Below are 17,262 nucleotides of genomic sequence, written 5' to 3' on the forward strand. Positions count from 1 at the left end.
TAGGCCGGTGGCTACAGCTCCGATTGGACCCCTAGCCTGGGAACCTCCATATGCCACAGGAGCGGCCCAAGAAATAGCAAAAAAAGACAAAAAAAAAAGAAAGAAATGTGTTAAAAAAATCATCTATCAATTATCACTTTAAATGTCAATGGACTGAATGCTCCAATCAAAAGACACAGAGTAGCTGAGTGGATAAAAAGGCAAAAATTGTCAATATGCTGCCTACAAGAAACTCACCTTTGGACAAAGGATACATATAGATTGAAAGTGAAGGAGTGGGAAAGAATATTTCATGCCAATAGACATGACAGGAAAGCAGGAGTTGCAATACTCATATCAGACAAAATAGACTTTAAAACAAAAGACATAAAGAAAGACAAAGAAGGACACTATTTAATGATTAAGGGATCCATCCAAGGAGAGGATATTACTATCATCAACATAAATGCCCCAAATACAGGAGCACCCAGATACATAAAACAAATATTAACAGACATAAAGGGACAAATCGATGGGAATACAATCACAGTAGGAGACTTTAATACCCCACTCACACCAATAAAGAACAGAGATCTCGAAGGAAACAATAGAAAAGTTAGACTTAATTGATATCTTCAGGACACTACATCCAAAAAAATCAGAATACACATTCTTCTCAAATGCTCATGGAACATTCTCAAGAATCGACCACATATTGGGACACAAAGGTCAACAAATGTAGGAGCATAGAAAATTATCTCAAGTATCTTCTCTGACCACAATGCCATGAAATTAGAAATCAACCATGGGAAAAGAAATGAGAAAACACCTACTACATGGAGACTAAACAACATGCTACTAAAAAACCAATGGGTCAATGAGGAAATCAAGAAGGAAATTAAAAAATACCTTGAGACAAACGATAATGAAGACACAACCTCTCAAAATCTATGGGATGCTGCGAAAGCAGTGCTCAGAGGGAAATTTATAGCAATACAGGCCTTTCTCAAAAAAGAAGAAAGACGTCAAATTGACAACTTAACCCTCCACCTAAACAAATTAGAAAAAGAAGAACAAAAAAGACCTAAAGTCAGCAGAAGGAAGGAAATTATAAAGATCAAAGAAGAAATCAATAAAATAGAGATTCAAAAAAACAATAGAGAAAATTAATAAAACCAAGAGCTGGTTCTTTGAAAAGGTAAACAAAATTGACAAACCCCTGGCCAGACTCACTAAAAATAGGAGAGAAAGAACTCAAATAACCAAAATTATAAATGAAAAAGGAGAAATCACAATGGATACTGCAGAAATACAAAAAAAAAAAAAAAAAACCCATAAGAGAATACTATGAAAACTATACGGCAACAAGTTTGACAATCTGGAAGAAATGGACAATTTTCTAGAATCTTACAGCCTGCCAAAACTGAATCAAGCAGAAACAGACCAACTGAACAGACGATCACTAGAAATGAAATTGAAGAGGTCATAAAAACACTCCCTACAAATAAAAGCCCAGGACCAGATGGCTTCACAGGCAATTCTATCAAACATTTAAAGAGGAACTGGTGCCCATCCTCCTTAAACTCTTTCAAAAGGTTGAAGAAGGAATGCTCCCAAAGACATTCTATGATGCCAACATCACCCTCATTCCAAAACCAAAGATAACACCAAAAAAGAAAACTATTGGCCAATATCCTTGATGAATATAGATGCAAAAAGTCTCAACAAAATCTTAGCCAACCGAATCCAACAACATATCAAAAAAATCATACACCATGACCAGGTTGGGTTCATCCCAGGTTCACAAGGATGGTTCAACATACACAAATCAATCAATGTCACACACCACATTAACAAAAAAAAGTCAAAAATCATATGATCATCTCAATAGACGCAGAAAAAGCATTTGACAAAGTCCAACATCCATTCATGATCAAGACCTCGCCAAAGTGGGTATAGAGGGAACATTCCTGAACATAATCAAAGCCATTTATGATAAACCCATAGCAAATATAATACTCAATGGGGAAAAACTGAAAGCCTTCTTACTCAAATCTGGAACAAGACAGGGATGCCCACTCTCACCACTGCTCTTCAACATAGTTTTGGAAGTCCTAGCCACAGCAATTAGACAAACAAAAGAAATAAAAGGCATCCATATAGGAAGAGAAGAGATAAAACTCTCACTGTATGCAGATGACATGATACTATACACAGAAAACCCTAAGGATTCAACCCCAAAACTACTTGAACTGATTAATTAATTCAGCAAAGTAGCAGGATATAAGATTAGCATTCAGACGTCAGTTGCATTTCTGCATACCAGCAATGAAATATTAGAAAAGGAATACAAAAATACAATACCTTTTAAAATTGCACCTCACAAAATCAAATACCTCAGAATACACCTGACCAAAGAGGTAAAGGACTTATATGCTGACAACTATAAAACTTTAATCAAAGAAATCAAAAAAGATATAAAGAAATGGAAAGATATTCCATGTTCCTGGATTGGGAAAATCAATATTATAAAAATGGCCATACTACCCAAAACAATCTACAGATTCAATGCAATCCCTATCAAATGACCCAGACTTTTTCACAGAACTAGAACAAAAATCCAAAATTTATATGGAACAACAAAAGACCCAGAATCCCAAAGCAATCCTGAGAAACAAAAACCAAGCAGGAGGCTTCAAAAAATATTACAAAGCCACAGTCATCAAAACAGTGTGGTACTGGTATCAAAACAGACAGACAGACCAATGGAACAGAATAGAGAATCCGGAAAGAAACCCTGACACCTATGGTCAATTAATCTTTGACAAGGGAGGCAAGAACATAAAATGGGAAAAAGAAGTCTATTCAGCAAGCATTGCTGGGAAACCTGGACAGCTGCATGCAAATCAATGAAACTAGAACACACCCTCACACCATGCACAAAAATAAAGTCAAAACGGCTGAAAGACTTCAATATAAGACAGGATACCATCAAATTCCTAGAAGAAAACATAGGCAAAACACTCTCCGACATCAACACCATGAATGTTTTCTCAGGTCAGTCTCCCAAAGCCATAGAAATTAGAGCAAAAATAAACCCATGGGACCTCATCAAACTGAAAAGCTTTTGCACAGCAAAGGAAACCCAAAAGAAAACAAAAAGACAACTTTCAGAATGGGAGAAAATAGTTTCAAACGATGCAATGGACAAGGGCTTAATCTCTAGAATATATAAGCAACTTATACAACCCAACAGCAAAAAAGCTAATCAACCAATGGAAAAATGGGCAAAAGACCTGAATAGACATTTCTCCAAGGAAGATATACAGATGGCCAGAAAATACATGAAAAAATGCTCAACATCGTTGATTATAAGAGAAATGCAAATCAAAACTACCATGAGATATCACCTCACACCAGTCAGAATGGCCTCATTAATAAGTCCACAAATAACAAGTGCTGGAGGGGCTGTGGAAAAAAGGGAACCCTCCTGCACTGTTGGTGGGAATGGAAACCAGTATAGCCACTATGGAGAACAGTTTGGAGATACCTTAGAAATCTATACATAGAACTTCCATATGACCCCGCAATCCCACTCTGGGCATATATCTGGACAAAACTCTACTTGAAAGAGACACATGCACCCGCATGTTCATTGCAGCCCTATTCACAATAGCCAGGACATGGAAACAACCCAAATCTCCATCGACAGATGATTGGATTCGGAAGAGGTGGTATATATACACAATGGAATACTACTCAGCCATAAAAAAGAATGACATAATGCCATTTACAGCAACATGGATGGAACTAGAGAATCTCATCCTGAGTGAAATGAGCCATAAAGACAAAGACAAATACCATATGATATCACTTATAACTGGAATCTAATATCCAGCACAAGAAAAGAAAATCATGGACTTGGAAAATAGACTTGTGGCTGCCTGATGGGAGAGGGAGGGAGTAGGAGGGATCGGGAGCTGGGGTTATCAGACACAACTTGGAATAGATTTACAAGGTGATCCTGCTGAGTAGCATTGAGAACTGTGTCTAGATACTCATATTGCAACATAACAAAGGGTGGGGGAAAAATGTATACATGTAAGGTTAACTTGATCCCCTTGCTGTACAGTGGGGAAAAAAAAAAAAAAAAAAGCCTTGTTTATTGTGAAGGAGGTGGCTCCTTGTTCGAAAGCTAGAAAGTGGGGACTCTTGAAAGTTAACTTCATTGCTGGGAGGGCTCTCCACACACCTGTGCTTCCCTTCCCTGGGCCTAACCTTCTCTTAAAGGCTTGGTCTTGTCCTGGGAGAATGCTGATTCAGTGACCGTGGTAGTTTAAGAAAATACTATTTAACAAAAGAACACATCTATCAGCTGAGAGTTGCGTGGGCCTAAATTTGCTCTTGAAAGAAACCATCCAGTTGCTCATTTTTGCTAATTCTTACTCTCTTCTTGCATAATAAGTGCCATTTGTAAGGTCTAAAAGAGTCAGGTAGAAACATTTCGCTCCCTTTCTGGTAAGTCAACTGTATGCATTTCAAAATGCCTTCAAATAAATAATCTCTCTCTTCTTACCAAGATGTGACCTCTGAATACCATTCTTTTCTACACCATTTGAGAAAGAACTTTACGGTTCAAACATTCACCCTGTGGCTTGGTTTATTTCTTCATAGTGGCTTCCACCACAATGAAAAGTTGTGCCCCCAGGCATGTGCCTTCTGTACAATTAAAACACATGTTCATTCCACAGTGAAAAGAGATTTAGGAAAAAAAATATCATGCAGGCTCAAATTAAGCTGAAATAGAAATAAAAAGTTTCCCAGTTTAAACAAACATGATCATAACCTTTGGATTTCACTTGTAAATTTCACATTTGGATATATTTGGTCGAAAGCTAAAACTGAAATTTTTCATTACTGTATTTGCATCTATTATTTTAAATTACAGTATATTTATAATTATTAATTTGGCCTAAAGACAATGATTCGTTGGCAATTTTCAAAGGCATTAGTTAAAGGGAATCTGGATTTAATTTAAGTATTAAACATATTGAAATAATAGGATAGGTTCACATTAAGAGATTTTTCCATATTATAGAAAAGGTGATTGTTTCAACTACTATAAGTATGTTGAACTAAATTCAATTTGATCATACTCAAAGTATTTCAATGTAAATAAAGATAGAAGTAAATAAAAAGCATAATCTCAGCTTTCAGATTATTAATTCTGAAATAGAATGAAAATGCTCTCTAAGTAGCTGGAAGCACAGATCTGATATGGCAATAATTTCTTGACATGACACCAGTTAAAAGAAGCCAGTTGAAGAGATTTCAGCCCAGTAAGAATCTAGAGAATTTTCATCATAAATCATCCCTGTACAGGAATGGGGCACTGTTTTGGCATTCCACATTCTCCTTTCTAGAGACGTCTCAATGAATAAAGAAGAAATTTATATTTTATTATATAACTTATTTTCATTTCAAATTCTCAAACAATAAAAATTTAAAAGCAATGAAGGTAATTTAGGTCGGAGGGACTAGAATATGGAATATTGCATCTTTTTCATAGATTCTATGACTCTTCAAAGTGCTCTATAAACACTATTAATTTGATTAGCAGCAAAGCATGTCTAATCAAAACCTCTCCTCCCCCTATACATATATACATATACACATACATGGGTACATTCTATTGGTCTAACTTAAATAGGACAATTTGACAGTTATTCCCAGAGGCTGTGCAAGGTTAAAAATACTGTCTACACTGTGTCACAGTTCAAAACCACTAGCACCCAAAGTGGTTAAGAGAAAACCAATCCTTTCATTAAGACAAAAAAAAAACTATAAAAAATTCAATTACATATTCTGAATTTCTTTAAGATTAAAACAACTGAGGGACACAGTCAATCACCCAATATATTACTGTTCTGAGTCTTATAATTTTCTTTATCTAAAACTATTGTTTATACATGGAAGGCTAGATGCCTTTAAACACAGTTTCAGCGATCCTAAGTATAAAATATTCCCTTGAAAAATATGTTTTGTTCTGTTTCGAACTTGGAGGAAAGTTCTGGGAGGAGTCGGTTTTCTCCTCACAGATGAATTTGCAGCATTTTCTCCCAGGAGCACACCAAGATCCCTGTCATCCCTTATATAAAGCATCTCGAGGTTGGGGCTTTATAGCACAGACCCCCAGAAGCAGGTCCTGCAGAAACTGTGGCACATTGGTCTTTTCTCTTCGACATGCTTTCAGCAGCCCCCCATCCATGGGCATCTTGCAGGGGCGGCTGAAGTCCAGACCTTGAACTTCACTGGGAAAATCAAGTCCATTCAAAATCCAGCTCTTTCATCTTTTGGTTGGGTGATTCTTGGTCCCCCATGGATAGGAGTGATACCTAGAAGATGCAGAAGTGGAAAGAGTCCTCTGTAGTCTCAAATATTTTAGTTCACCCGTCCCATTCAATTTCAAAAGCAGTAGCTTGGGTATATAAGCAAAATCACAAGGAATAAAAAGGTGATTCTAAACATAATGGAATGGTGAGATTTTTAGAAAGCTGCCTTGTGCTAAAGTTCAGTGCTAACATTTTCTCAAATTATAAACAAAGGAACTAATAACCCTATATGGTGGAAAAATTAATAGCCATCCAAAGTAGCTTATATATTAAATGCCTCTTTTACATGTTCATGAGTTAACTGGAAGAGAAAGCAATGCGAGTGGATTCAATATAGATTTCATATTTCATTGCTACAAAATAAAGTATTAATGTGTACCCCTAAGTCTATAAGGATGACATGCTTGTCATCTATTCACTCACAAAACTCAACAATTTTACTCTCACAAACAACAGTGATAAAATTAAGTCATGCTAGGCTGTATCCTTTTGGTAAGGAAGCTAAATTTAATTAAGCTTGTAAAATTTAATTAATCATACAGCCCTGCAAATGACCACAAATAGAGCCCACTTGGGGCTGGCCCAGTGTGTTTTGACCTTGTTTCATTTTTTTCCACACTCTCGACTCAGTTCTACTCCCCGTCCCAAATCCCTCATTTGGGTTAGGGCTCCTTGTTGCTATTTCTGTTGCCACTTTCTTTAACTAATGCGGCATTTTGTGCCTGAGATACTCTTCCTACCAACTGTCCAAGCAGTGTCATCATTGTTTAAACAGTTCTAGGTATCTTCCCCAAAGATAGCTAATGTCTAGATAATGGCCTTATCCTGATACTTATTAGTTTGAGAGCAGCTTTCTCTATCCCTAACTAAACTCTATGATCTGAGCTGAAAATGTTTCATGTCTGGGCTGAAAGCTTTAGTTTCTGTCTGGATGCTTTGTAGATGTGTGTCTAAGTTTGAACTGGCAGTCAGAAATTATAAACTTGAATAAAATAGGATTTATGTAATTCTCTCTGCATGGCGATTAATCAAGATCATTTAATAATATTTTGCAATGATGGCAATTAAGATGATGTTGATGATAAGAATAAGAGCAGATCTGGTAGACACTGGTGGAGGAGCTAAAACAATGTTTACTATTTCTAACCATACTGCTAGGGCAGATTTTCTCAACTTGTGTTCCAAGTAAAAAGATGAATCACCAGAATAAATAAGGTCAACAGACTTCTTTCCTACAGTACATCTCAAAGTCTTCAATATAGCAATGTACACCAACATGGAAAAATGCACATTCAGAGTCTCCCAAACATATTTGGTCATGGAAGTTTATTTTTCAGGAAACATCTATTAACACCTTTGATAATATTGATTATTTATAAAACCTATTTGGGAAAATATGCTCTACTGATTCCATGTACTGAATCTAAATACCCCTACATGTGCTGTAATTTTTAGCACCTTCCATCCTTTGTGGAAAAATCATGACTCTCACAGCTGATCTGATTTATATTTGGAATTATGTGTATTTCCTGCTTGGGAAATATTAGGTAGTTCTGTGTGGAGTCTGACTTATTTCTTGCAAATTAATTGGGAACATGGGTAAACAAGAAATGGCGTTAAGCACAACCAAGAGTTATTTTTACTAGTAAACTGTGAAAACTCTCTCTCCCAATGATATATAGTCTATCATTTCCATTCAAAATTTAAAAAGGAGGCGCACGTTATACAGATTTTTAAATGGACAATTCATTTTAATTGGGAGTATTTTAAGAAAATCTGATGTCATTTCCATTACATACTGCTTTAATTTGATCATTTAAATCATATCTTCATATTCTAGTCACAATTCTGGATATAATGATAAATAATTTCCCCCTTTATTAGTCATCTTATTGTCTATTTAAGAAAATCTGTGATGTCTTTTAATATAGAAATACTGAAATATAGGTCTTTGAAAGTAGATGTAACATTTGATTTTTTAAAAAATTTAATAATAGTAAAATTGAAAAGAACAACCATAAATTTCAAAATAACACTAAAACTATTATTTCCAAAAAAGGAAAAATAAGAGCTCTTGTAAAAGCTTCCCTAAGTTCCTTACACATGTTTTTTTAATGATATTTAGCTGGTTTTCTGCAAATATATGAAGATATTCATTGTTCATGATCCTGCATCTCTGAGAAAATGCAGATTGAAAAAATGGTAAGCATGACTTTTTTCCCATTATGAGCCAAGGGCAATTGAAAAATAAGATGCTGAGAGTCAATAACAGAGACATTCATACTGTCCACGGGAGGTTGGTTGTACTCCATTCAAGAGAAGAAAAATCCCCCCAAGAGATGGTGGGAGAAGAGTGATTATTGGGGTGATAATTTCTATTAACAATATACCTTAATTTCCTTGGAGTTATAAATCACAGTAGTATTTTAGAAATACATTATCAAGCCAAAAGAGCAAGTAGTTGAATAATCTTATGTGTGATTCATAAGAATAACACATTGAAACACAAGGGGAAAAAAAGGCTAGAGACTGAACTAACCTCCAAAAAGCAGCTAATTTCCATAATGACCTTAACAGAATGTTCTTGAGCCCTCTTTCTCTTGCCAGGGCTAACAATTATCTTTGAGGAAGACTTCTAGAAAAATTTAAATAGTGGTCACCAGGTAGTTTCATCAGCTAGACAGGAAGGCTGTTGCTTCAGGCAGAGAAGTCCACTTTGGGAGAACAAACTCTAGGGGACCGTGCCTCCTAAAGCAAATGTAGCCATATAGGATGTGTAAGTGATTGCTTGTGGACAATCTGATGATTCTATCATGAGTGGGCTCCTTGAAAGAGCCAAGAGGTAACTCATGGACAGCAGACACTCTCAGCACTCACATCCCCTCATTCAAACCACCTGAAGCATGCTGCCCTGATTCCCAGTCGTCAGCACCTGCATTCCTTTTCCTGAGGGTTTCTCTGACCTCTAGAATCTTCTTTGTCCACCCTTCCAGAAGGCCAGAAATGCCAGGGAATTAACATCCCCTGATGAAAAAAAAAGGCCCCAAACAATGACCAATGGAAATTGGAGACAAATATCCCAGCCTCTCAGCCCCTGAATGGGAGAACCGAGGTACCTGTTTTCCACTGGCTCTCAGATCCCACAGTGGGATCAGCACCAGCCACCACAGTGGTAACTTGCTTGAAAAGGAAAACCTTTATTGCATTATTTCTTCAACCCCCTACCAGAATTTCCTGGGATTGCCTCTCAAATAAACTGTCTTTGTGCCTCAAACTATGTCCACCAGTAAAATCGCAGGAATCCAGAATGGAATGAAATCGACAAAATAAAGCATATTTTTAGAGCACCAGGGATGATTACTTTAGAAGATAACTGGCAGGAGTTCCTGCTGTGGCTTGGTGGTAACGAACCCAACCAGTATTCCTGAGGAGGAGGGTTTGATCCCTGGCCTTGCTCAGTGGGTTAAGGATCTGGCATTGCTGTGGCTGTGGTGTAGGTCGAAGATGAGGCTTGGATTTGGTGTTGATGTGGCTGTGGTGTAGGCCAGTGGCTACTGCTCCAATTTGACCCCTTGCCTGGGAACCTCCATATGCCACAGCTGCAGCCCTAAAAAGCAAAAAAATAAATTAAAAATCAAAAAAAAAAAAAAAGAAGATAACACACAGCCCCATAAACTGAAGTTTCTTATGTAGGGCAAGCAAATGGCAACACCTAAGAAGAAGTCCTTTCCCCACAAACATATCTTAAATTCACCGGAGGTGATTCTTTATTTAGCTGCATCTTCCCTGTTGCTTTATGAATAGTGGGTAGATTTGAGTCATGGGAATCTGAGTTTACAGCTCTTCCAAAATGGGACAAATGATTAATTTAAAAACATGTAAAAATACTTTTCCACTTCATTATGTTCATTTATTTGAGTAAATAACTACTAAGCGATAACCTTTCTTTTACAACCAAGAATACAGCAGCTGCATGCATACAAAACATGGGCGGCAAAACCAAAGGTGAGGAGAAAACCTCTAGAATCAAGGCTAGAGAAATCAGATCTAAGGTCCACATAAATTGAATTTTCACATTTCTAGATCTCACCTGTTAGAAGTAAAATTGTAATAACCACTTTCCTCTAGGACTTCTTCAATCACAGTCTAAAGGTGAAAAATATTAGGTTAGTATTGAATTAAAAGCAACAAAATAAAACCATTCGGAACCACTGAAGACACCTTACCTGCATCTGTTCATATGTTATCCCCTCCTCCAAATCAAAGCTGGAGGGTAGACCTGAAACAGATAAAGGATGGAAAGTCTGGTTCACATTTTCTTAGAGGTTTTTGGCAATTAGGAGTCACGTGTAGTGAAAACATGCCAGTCTCTTAGTGAGGGAGATGAGTACTTGCAAACACATTCCAACTTGTCTTGGCTTTAAACACTCAGACAACTCTGTTTCTCTTCCTTTAATAGCTGGTTGCTTTGGGGGCAGCCATCAAAAAATAATACATAAGATTTAAGGGCATTGTTCTTAGTATAGACTGGCCAATTAAGTCAGGGGTGTGTGTGTATGTCTGTTAAGGACGGGTGAAAAGTGATTCTAAACACAAACTGACAGGCAAAGGAAAGGTTAAGAAACTTTCCCTAATCCACAAGGCAAGCAGGACAGAAAGAAAATCAATTCTTAGAGGGAGGCAGAAATAGCCAGTGAAAGACAACATAGATCTGACCCTTTCCTATGGCTGCCAGGAGGGAAATAAAATGCATTTAAAGTCAGAAGACAAGGAGCTCCCACTGTGGCTCAGCAGAAATGAAGCTAACTAATAACCCTGAGGATATGGGTTCGATCTCTGGCCTCGCTCTGGGCGTTAAGGATCCAGCGTTGCCATGAGCTGTGGTGTAGGTCACAGAAGCGGCTTGGATCCCACGTGGATGTGGCTGTAGCTGTAGCTGTGGTGCAGGCCAGCAGCTACAGCTCTGATTTGACCCCTAGCCTAGGAACTACCATATGCCACCAGTGCGGCCCTGAAAATACCAAAAAAAAAAAAAAAAAAAAAAGAAGCAGATGACCAGACTTGTTTCACTGTTTGGTCTACCCCAGCACCACCCAAAGCAATGCTGACCAGGTTCCACTCAAGTCCGTCAAGGCTGAGGAGTTCCCTGCCATGTAGGAGAGAGAAAAGTATAGGCTGAAGCTTGAGGATGTCAGTCCTGATGGTTTGTTTTTAATCTCAGCTTAAAGGTATTGCCCTAAGTGCTCCCTGGCTCTGCTGTCTTTGCTTTTGCCCAGCCTGCTCAGACAAGGAACATGCCTAGTCTGCTCTGGGGTGGGGTATCCATCTACCTGAAGAACCTGTCACCCCCACCTCAGGCCTCTGAGAACTTCTCCCAGAGCACTTCACTCAGCAGAGCTGCTGTAGGAAGAAGTCTGGCCTGTGGGATGCTTGTAAAGGCAAATGACATACTTCGCTTAGTATGATCATCTTCTGACCCATCCATGCAATGAAATGGCATCATTTCATTCTTTTTTATGGCTGAGTAATATTACCCCATCATACTAAGTGAAGAAAATGAGAAAGACAAATATATGATATCACTTAACATATGAATCTAAAAATTATACAAATGAACTGATTTACAAAACAGAAGCAGACTCACAGACATAGAAAACAAATTTATGGTTACCAAAGGGGAGGGATAAATTAGGAGTTTGGGGTTAACATATCAACATTACTATATATAAAACAGATAAACAATAAGGATTTACTGTATAGCACAGGGAACTAACTCAATATCTTATAAGGTATAACGGAAAAGAATCTGAAAAAGAGTATGTGTGTGTGTGTGTATACGTATCTGAATCACTGTGCTGCACACCTGAAACTAACATAATATTGAAAATCAACCACAGTTCAACTAAAAATAGATAAAAACAAATGACTTTAGATAGCAGTTTATCTTGATTTTACAGATTTCTCAGGGACTATTTTAAGTGAAACTCTGCTTCCCCAGGTTAGCCTTATCCCAGGAGTCCAAGACTTAGGCAAGGTTTGCTAATTAATACATGAATTGATTTGCCTAAATTAGGTGACAACAGGAGCACAACAGAGCCGAGTACTTTTTTTGGCTGAGGAGACGGCAAGTCTTCATTTAGCCATAAATGCTTCACGTCTATCCGCCCCACTGAGGGTTATACATATAATTTACAGGGACTCAAAAAATTATTTAGGAATTCTGTAATCTCAGAGTAGCCCGGAGATCTATGCTGACAGTAAAATGGCATAAGAAGAGTTGCATTATGCTGAGTCCCTACTATTGGCTATGTATTATTACTATTATTATTATTATTATTATTATTATTATTATTTGTCTTTTTGCCTTTTCTTGGGCCGCTCCTGCGGCATGTGGAGGTTCCCAGGCTAGGGGTCCAATCGGAGCTGTAGCTGCCGGCTTACACTAGAGCCACAGCAATGCAGGATCCGAGCCGCTTCTGCAACCTACACCACAGCTCATGGCAACGCCGGGTCCTTAACCCACTGAGCAAGGCCAGGGATGGAACCCGCAACCTCATGGTTCCTAGTTGGATTCGTTAACCACTGCACCACGATGGGAACTCCTATGCATTATTTTTCTATGGCCGCTCCTTCGGCATATGGAAGTTCCTGGACCAGGGGCTGAATCCTAGCTGGAGACTGCACTGGGTTGGGGATCCAACCTGCACCTCCACAGTGGCCTGAGCTGCTGTGGTTAGGTTCTTAATCCATTGTGCCACAGCAGGAACTCCTAAACCTTTTTCATATATTACACATATTTTCATATATTACACTGATCCTTGCTGTAATCCTAAAATGCAGGTACCATTTTTATTCCCATTTCACAGGCAAGAAAACTAGAGTTCAGTGAGTCCAAATAAGTTACTCAAGGTCAGCTACTAAGTAGCTGAGCAGAGATTTGAATCTAGGCATCCAGGTTTACGGAATATGCACCTTTAATTCCTATGTTACATTGCCTCCCTATGTAAAATGTTTGCAAAGAAAGAAACAAACTAAAATATGTCTGATGTGGATTCTTCAGGTAAGTTTCAAATTTTCTATTTTATTCAAACTCCTCATTTCTGCCTTTCATCTTCCTGGGTTCTTCTGGGCTTTGGATTTCCCATCATCAGATAAGAAGAAATAAAAGGAAGTGCAATTTACCCACACAGATTCTGTTTGCTTATGGTATTAATAAATGCCCAAGGAAGCTGTTACAAGTGGGTAAAATAAATCTCAGGGAATTCCTAGATTCCTACTCTATGTTCCTTCCAACTATCACCAGAGATAATCAAAATAAGCTCTACTTTCATTTTTTCTTGTTTTTTTTAGAGCCACACCCATGGCATATAGAGGTTCCCAGGCTAGGGGTCCAATCAGAGCTATAGCCGCCAGCCTACACCACAGCCACAGCAACGCCGGATCCTTAACCCAGTGAGCAAGGCCAGTGATTGAACCCTCATCCTCATGGATCCTAGTCGGATTAATTTCTGCGAAGCCACGACGGGTACTCCTCTATTTTCATTTTATATTGAAGATAACCTTCCCAGGATAGCCGCTGATCCAAACAATCTCTTTCTTTGTGAGCCAGATTGCCTGTGTTGAAGACCGTTACCTGTTGGGTCACTGGGGGACAGGCTGTGGTCCCCTGATGCACGATGTAATAAATGGTAATCTGCTGTGAAAAAGTTGGGCTCGATTGGTTCTGGAGATCCCTGAGATAACTGAAACAGAGAAAGCAAAACTGTGTCTTATTTTACATTCAGAGTCAAATGACACGTGACGTCTGTGTGTATCTCTGCACAGAAAAGTTAATGCTCCTCAGTCATCAAGGCCTCAAATCCAGGTAAAGACTCATCCTCTCCCTTTCAGAAGAACTAAATTGGAGTCAGGCAAATTACAGTGAAATCACGTAGACAATTCCCTGGTCATATGAGAAAAATACTCTATAACTTTATAGCTTTATGAGAGCAAAATGTAAAATGGATAGAAAAATAATGGCAGGGGCTGGAGTATCCAAATGTTATTTTTATCAGGTATAGGGGGAATAAACTCCCATTATTCAATAGAATGTTATTTTTTAGCCCATACCATCATCCTTTTTCATGTATCTGCTTTGAACAAAGCCTTCTTGTTTGACCAAGACAAACACATTTCTTGATAACATTTTTCTAAATTACTATGAATTAATTTTTATCACTAAACATTAATTCCCAACCTGGTAAAGGAAAGGGAAATTCACTAAATATCAGAATTTTTTTTTTTAATTTTGGTGTTGAAAGCCTTTTTTTTTTTTTCCTTCCTGCTGTACAGCATGGGGATCAAGTTACTCTTACATGTATACATTTTTTTCCCCACCCTTTGTTCTGGTGCAATATGAGTATCTAGACATAGTTCTCAATGCTACTCAGCAGGATCTCCTTGTAAATCTATTCTAAGTTGTATCTGATAACCCCCAGCTCCCGATCCATCCCACTCCCTCCCTCTCCCTAAATACCAGAATTTATTCAAGTTCTGACTGTTCAGGCCCTTCTATAAAGTTGAATTTTTTTAAATGGGATTTTCAAAATCCTTATATCTTTCATTCCAACCAGCACTTGGGCTGCCCAAGTTTTTGTGCCTGTGAAATACAATATAGTTTTATTTTTATTTTTACTTTTCATTTATTTTTTTAATCATTTATTTATATATATTTTTTTTCTACTGTACAGCATGGTGACCCAGTTACACATACATGTATACATTCTTTTTTCTCACATTACGTGTTTCATCATAAGTGACTAGTCAGTGTTCCCAGTGCTACACAGCAGGATCCCATTGCTAATCCATCCCGAAGACTACATTCTGCATCTATTTACCCCAAGCTCCCAGTCCCTCCCACTCCCTCCCCTTCCCCCTTGGTAACCACAAGTCTATTCTCAAAGTCTGTGATTTTCTTTTCTTTGGAAAGGTTCCTTTGTGCCATATATTAGATTCCAGATATAAGTGATATCATATGGTATTTGTCTTTCTTTTCTGACTTACTTCACTCAGGATGAGAGTCTCTAGTTCCATCCATGTTGCTGCAAAAGGCATTATTTTGTTCTTTTTATGGCCAAGTAGTATTCCATTGTGTATATATACCACATTTTCCTAATCCAATCATCTATCAGTGGACATTTGGGTTGATTCCATGTCTTGGCTATTGTGAATAGTGCTGCAATGAACATGCAGGTGCATGTGTCTTTTTTAAGTAGAGTTTTGTCTGGATATATGCCCAAGAGTGGGATTACTGGGTCATATGGTAGGTCTATATATAGTTTTCTAAGATACCTCCATACTGTTCATTTATTTTTTTTATGGCCGCATCCACAGCACACAGAAGTTCCCAGGCCAGGAACCAAATCCAAGCTGCAACTGCAACTCGAACCTCAACTGTAGCAATGCCAGATCCTTTAACCTTCTGCACCGAGCTGGGCATCAAACCCATGCCTCCACAGTGACCTGAGCCACCGTAGTCAAATTCTTAACCCACGGTGCCGCAGCGGGAACTCCAACAATATACTTTTAAAATGTCAATTCATATTAATAAATCAGAAACAAAAGGCACAATTTAGACTATGCAACAGCAGTTGCCTTGGATTCACATATTCGGTTCAAGAATTAAAATATATCACCATTCAATTACTTGAAGGAACTGTCAGTTCACAAATATGTCCACACTTTGAGCCAACAATCCCACCCTTGGGTATCCACATACCAGAGAAAAGAATACTTCTGTTCACCACAAGGCATATACAAGTATGTTCATAGCACCTTTATTCACAATAATCAAAAACTGGAAAAACCCAAATGTCCGCAGACAGGGGCCAGATAGATATACTGTGGTGTGTTTATCCAACAGGATTCTGCCAAACATGACACAGAACACACTCTGGATATGCACAGCAAGATAGGGAAATGCTGAACAAAAGAAGCCAGACACAACAGGACACACATTGCACAACTTCATTTATACATATTTTCACAACCAGGAAAAAACTAACCAATGGTGACAGAGATCAGGACAAGGATTACTACATTGTAGCAAGAGTAGGGTTTGACCAGAAAAAGGCAGGCAAGAGCCTTCATCTGGACGGGAAATGTTCTATGTATCCATGTAGGTGGAGGTCCCATGGGTGAATACATATGAAAAAGCTCATGGACCTGTATATGCACTTCACTGTATGCAGTATGCATTGTATACCTTAATACAAACACTTTGGTATTAGAAATCAATAATTATTCCATCATTGTGCTTTGGATACTATAAATACAAATCATTTCTGAGTTTTCCAGTCTCCGTGTTGCCAACAAATGCTAGTAGAAAAACACATGAATCCATCCGTTTTTTATTCTTGAAAATTTATTTTCCTTACTTTAGTGACAGGTGATAAAATTAATAATCCATCTGTAAAATGACAAGACAGTAAGATTGTAAACAAAGTATAATACAGATAGATTTAATGGTCACTCATTTAATAACTTTCTCATCAGTGCTGTTATTAGGGAACAGAGGCAGCCTTAAACACTCTGAATTTCTCATATCTAAGCTAGTAGATTGTTCCAGTTAGCTTCTTAATATATCTTGTAATTCAGAAAATGATTCCCTGGTGTTACCTTCTAAATGACTTCAGATGGATTGTTCTTCATATGGTTGAGCATGGAGTATTCGGCTGCCTAAAATGCTCATGCCAAATATTTCTTAGAAAGCTAAAGTCAACTTAATTATAAGGTTAATGTCCTAAAATCCTAATGATTTCACAGACGGGAAGATATTTAAAGTTTCAAAGTAAAATATGTGAATTGTGACCTGGAGAGATCAGGAGAGTCATTTTAAGATGATAAGGACAAG

The 17,262-nt window shown here is 37.9% G+C and overlaps 1 protein-coding gene across 6 annotated transcripts in view; it reads right to left on the reverse strand.

The window, feature by feature from the left end:
- NEK10 (NIMA related kinase 10) overlaps positions 4,133-17,262 on the reverse strand; it is a 180,719-nt gene continuing 167,589 nt past the window's right edge. For all 6 annotated transcript variants that reach the window (XM_021071459.1, XM_021071458.1, XM_021071460.1 and 3 more), the window contains 4 exons: positions 14,005-14,113; positions 10,598-10,650; positions 10,462-10,517; positions 4,133-6,374 (listed from right to left, as the gene is read on the reverse strand). In XM_021071459.1, the coding sequence (XP_020927118.1) occupies positions 6,326-6,374; positions 10,462-10,517; positions 10,598-10,650; positions 14,005-14,113 (267 nt within the window). In that variant the 3' untranslated portion in view covers positions 4,133-6,325. The remainder of the gene's footprint in view (positions 6,375-10,461; positions 10,518-10,597; positions 10,651-14,004; positions 14,114-17,262) is intronic.

Source organism: Sus scrofa, chromosome 13 (assembly GCF_000003025.6).
Source record: "Sus scrofa isolate TJ Tabasco breed Duroc chromosome 13, Sscrofa11.1, whole genome shotgun sequence".
NCBI lineage: Eukaryota > Metazoa > Chordata > Mammalia > Artiodactyla > Suidae > Sus > Sus scrofa.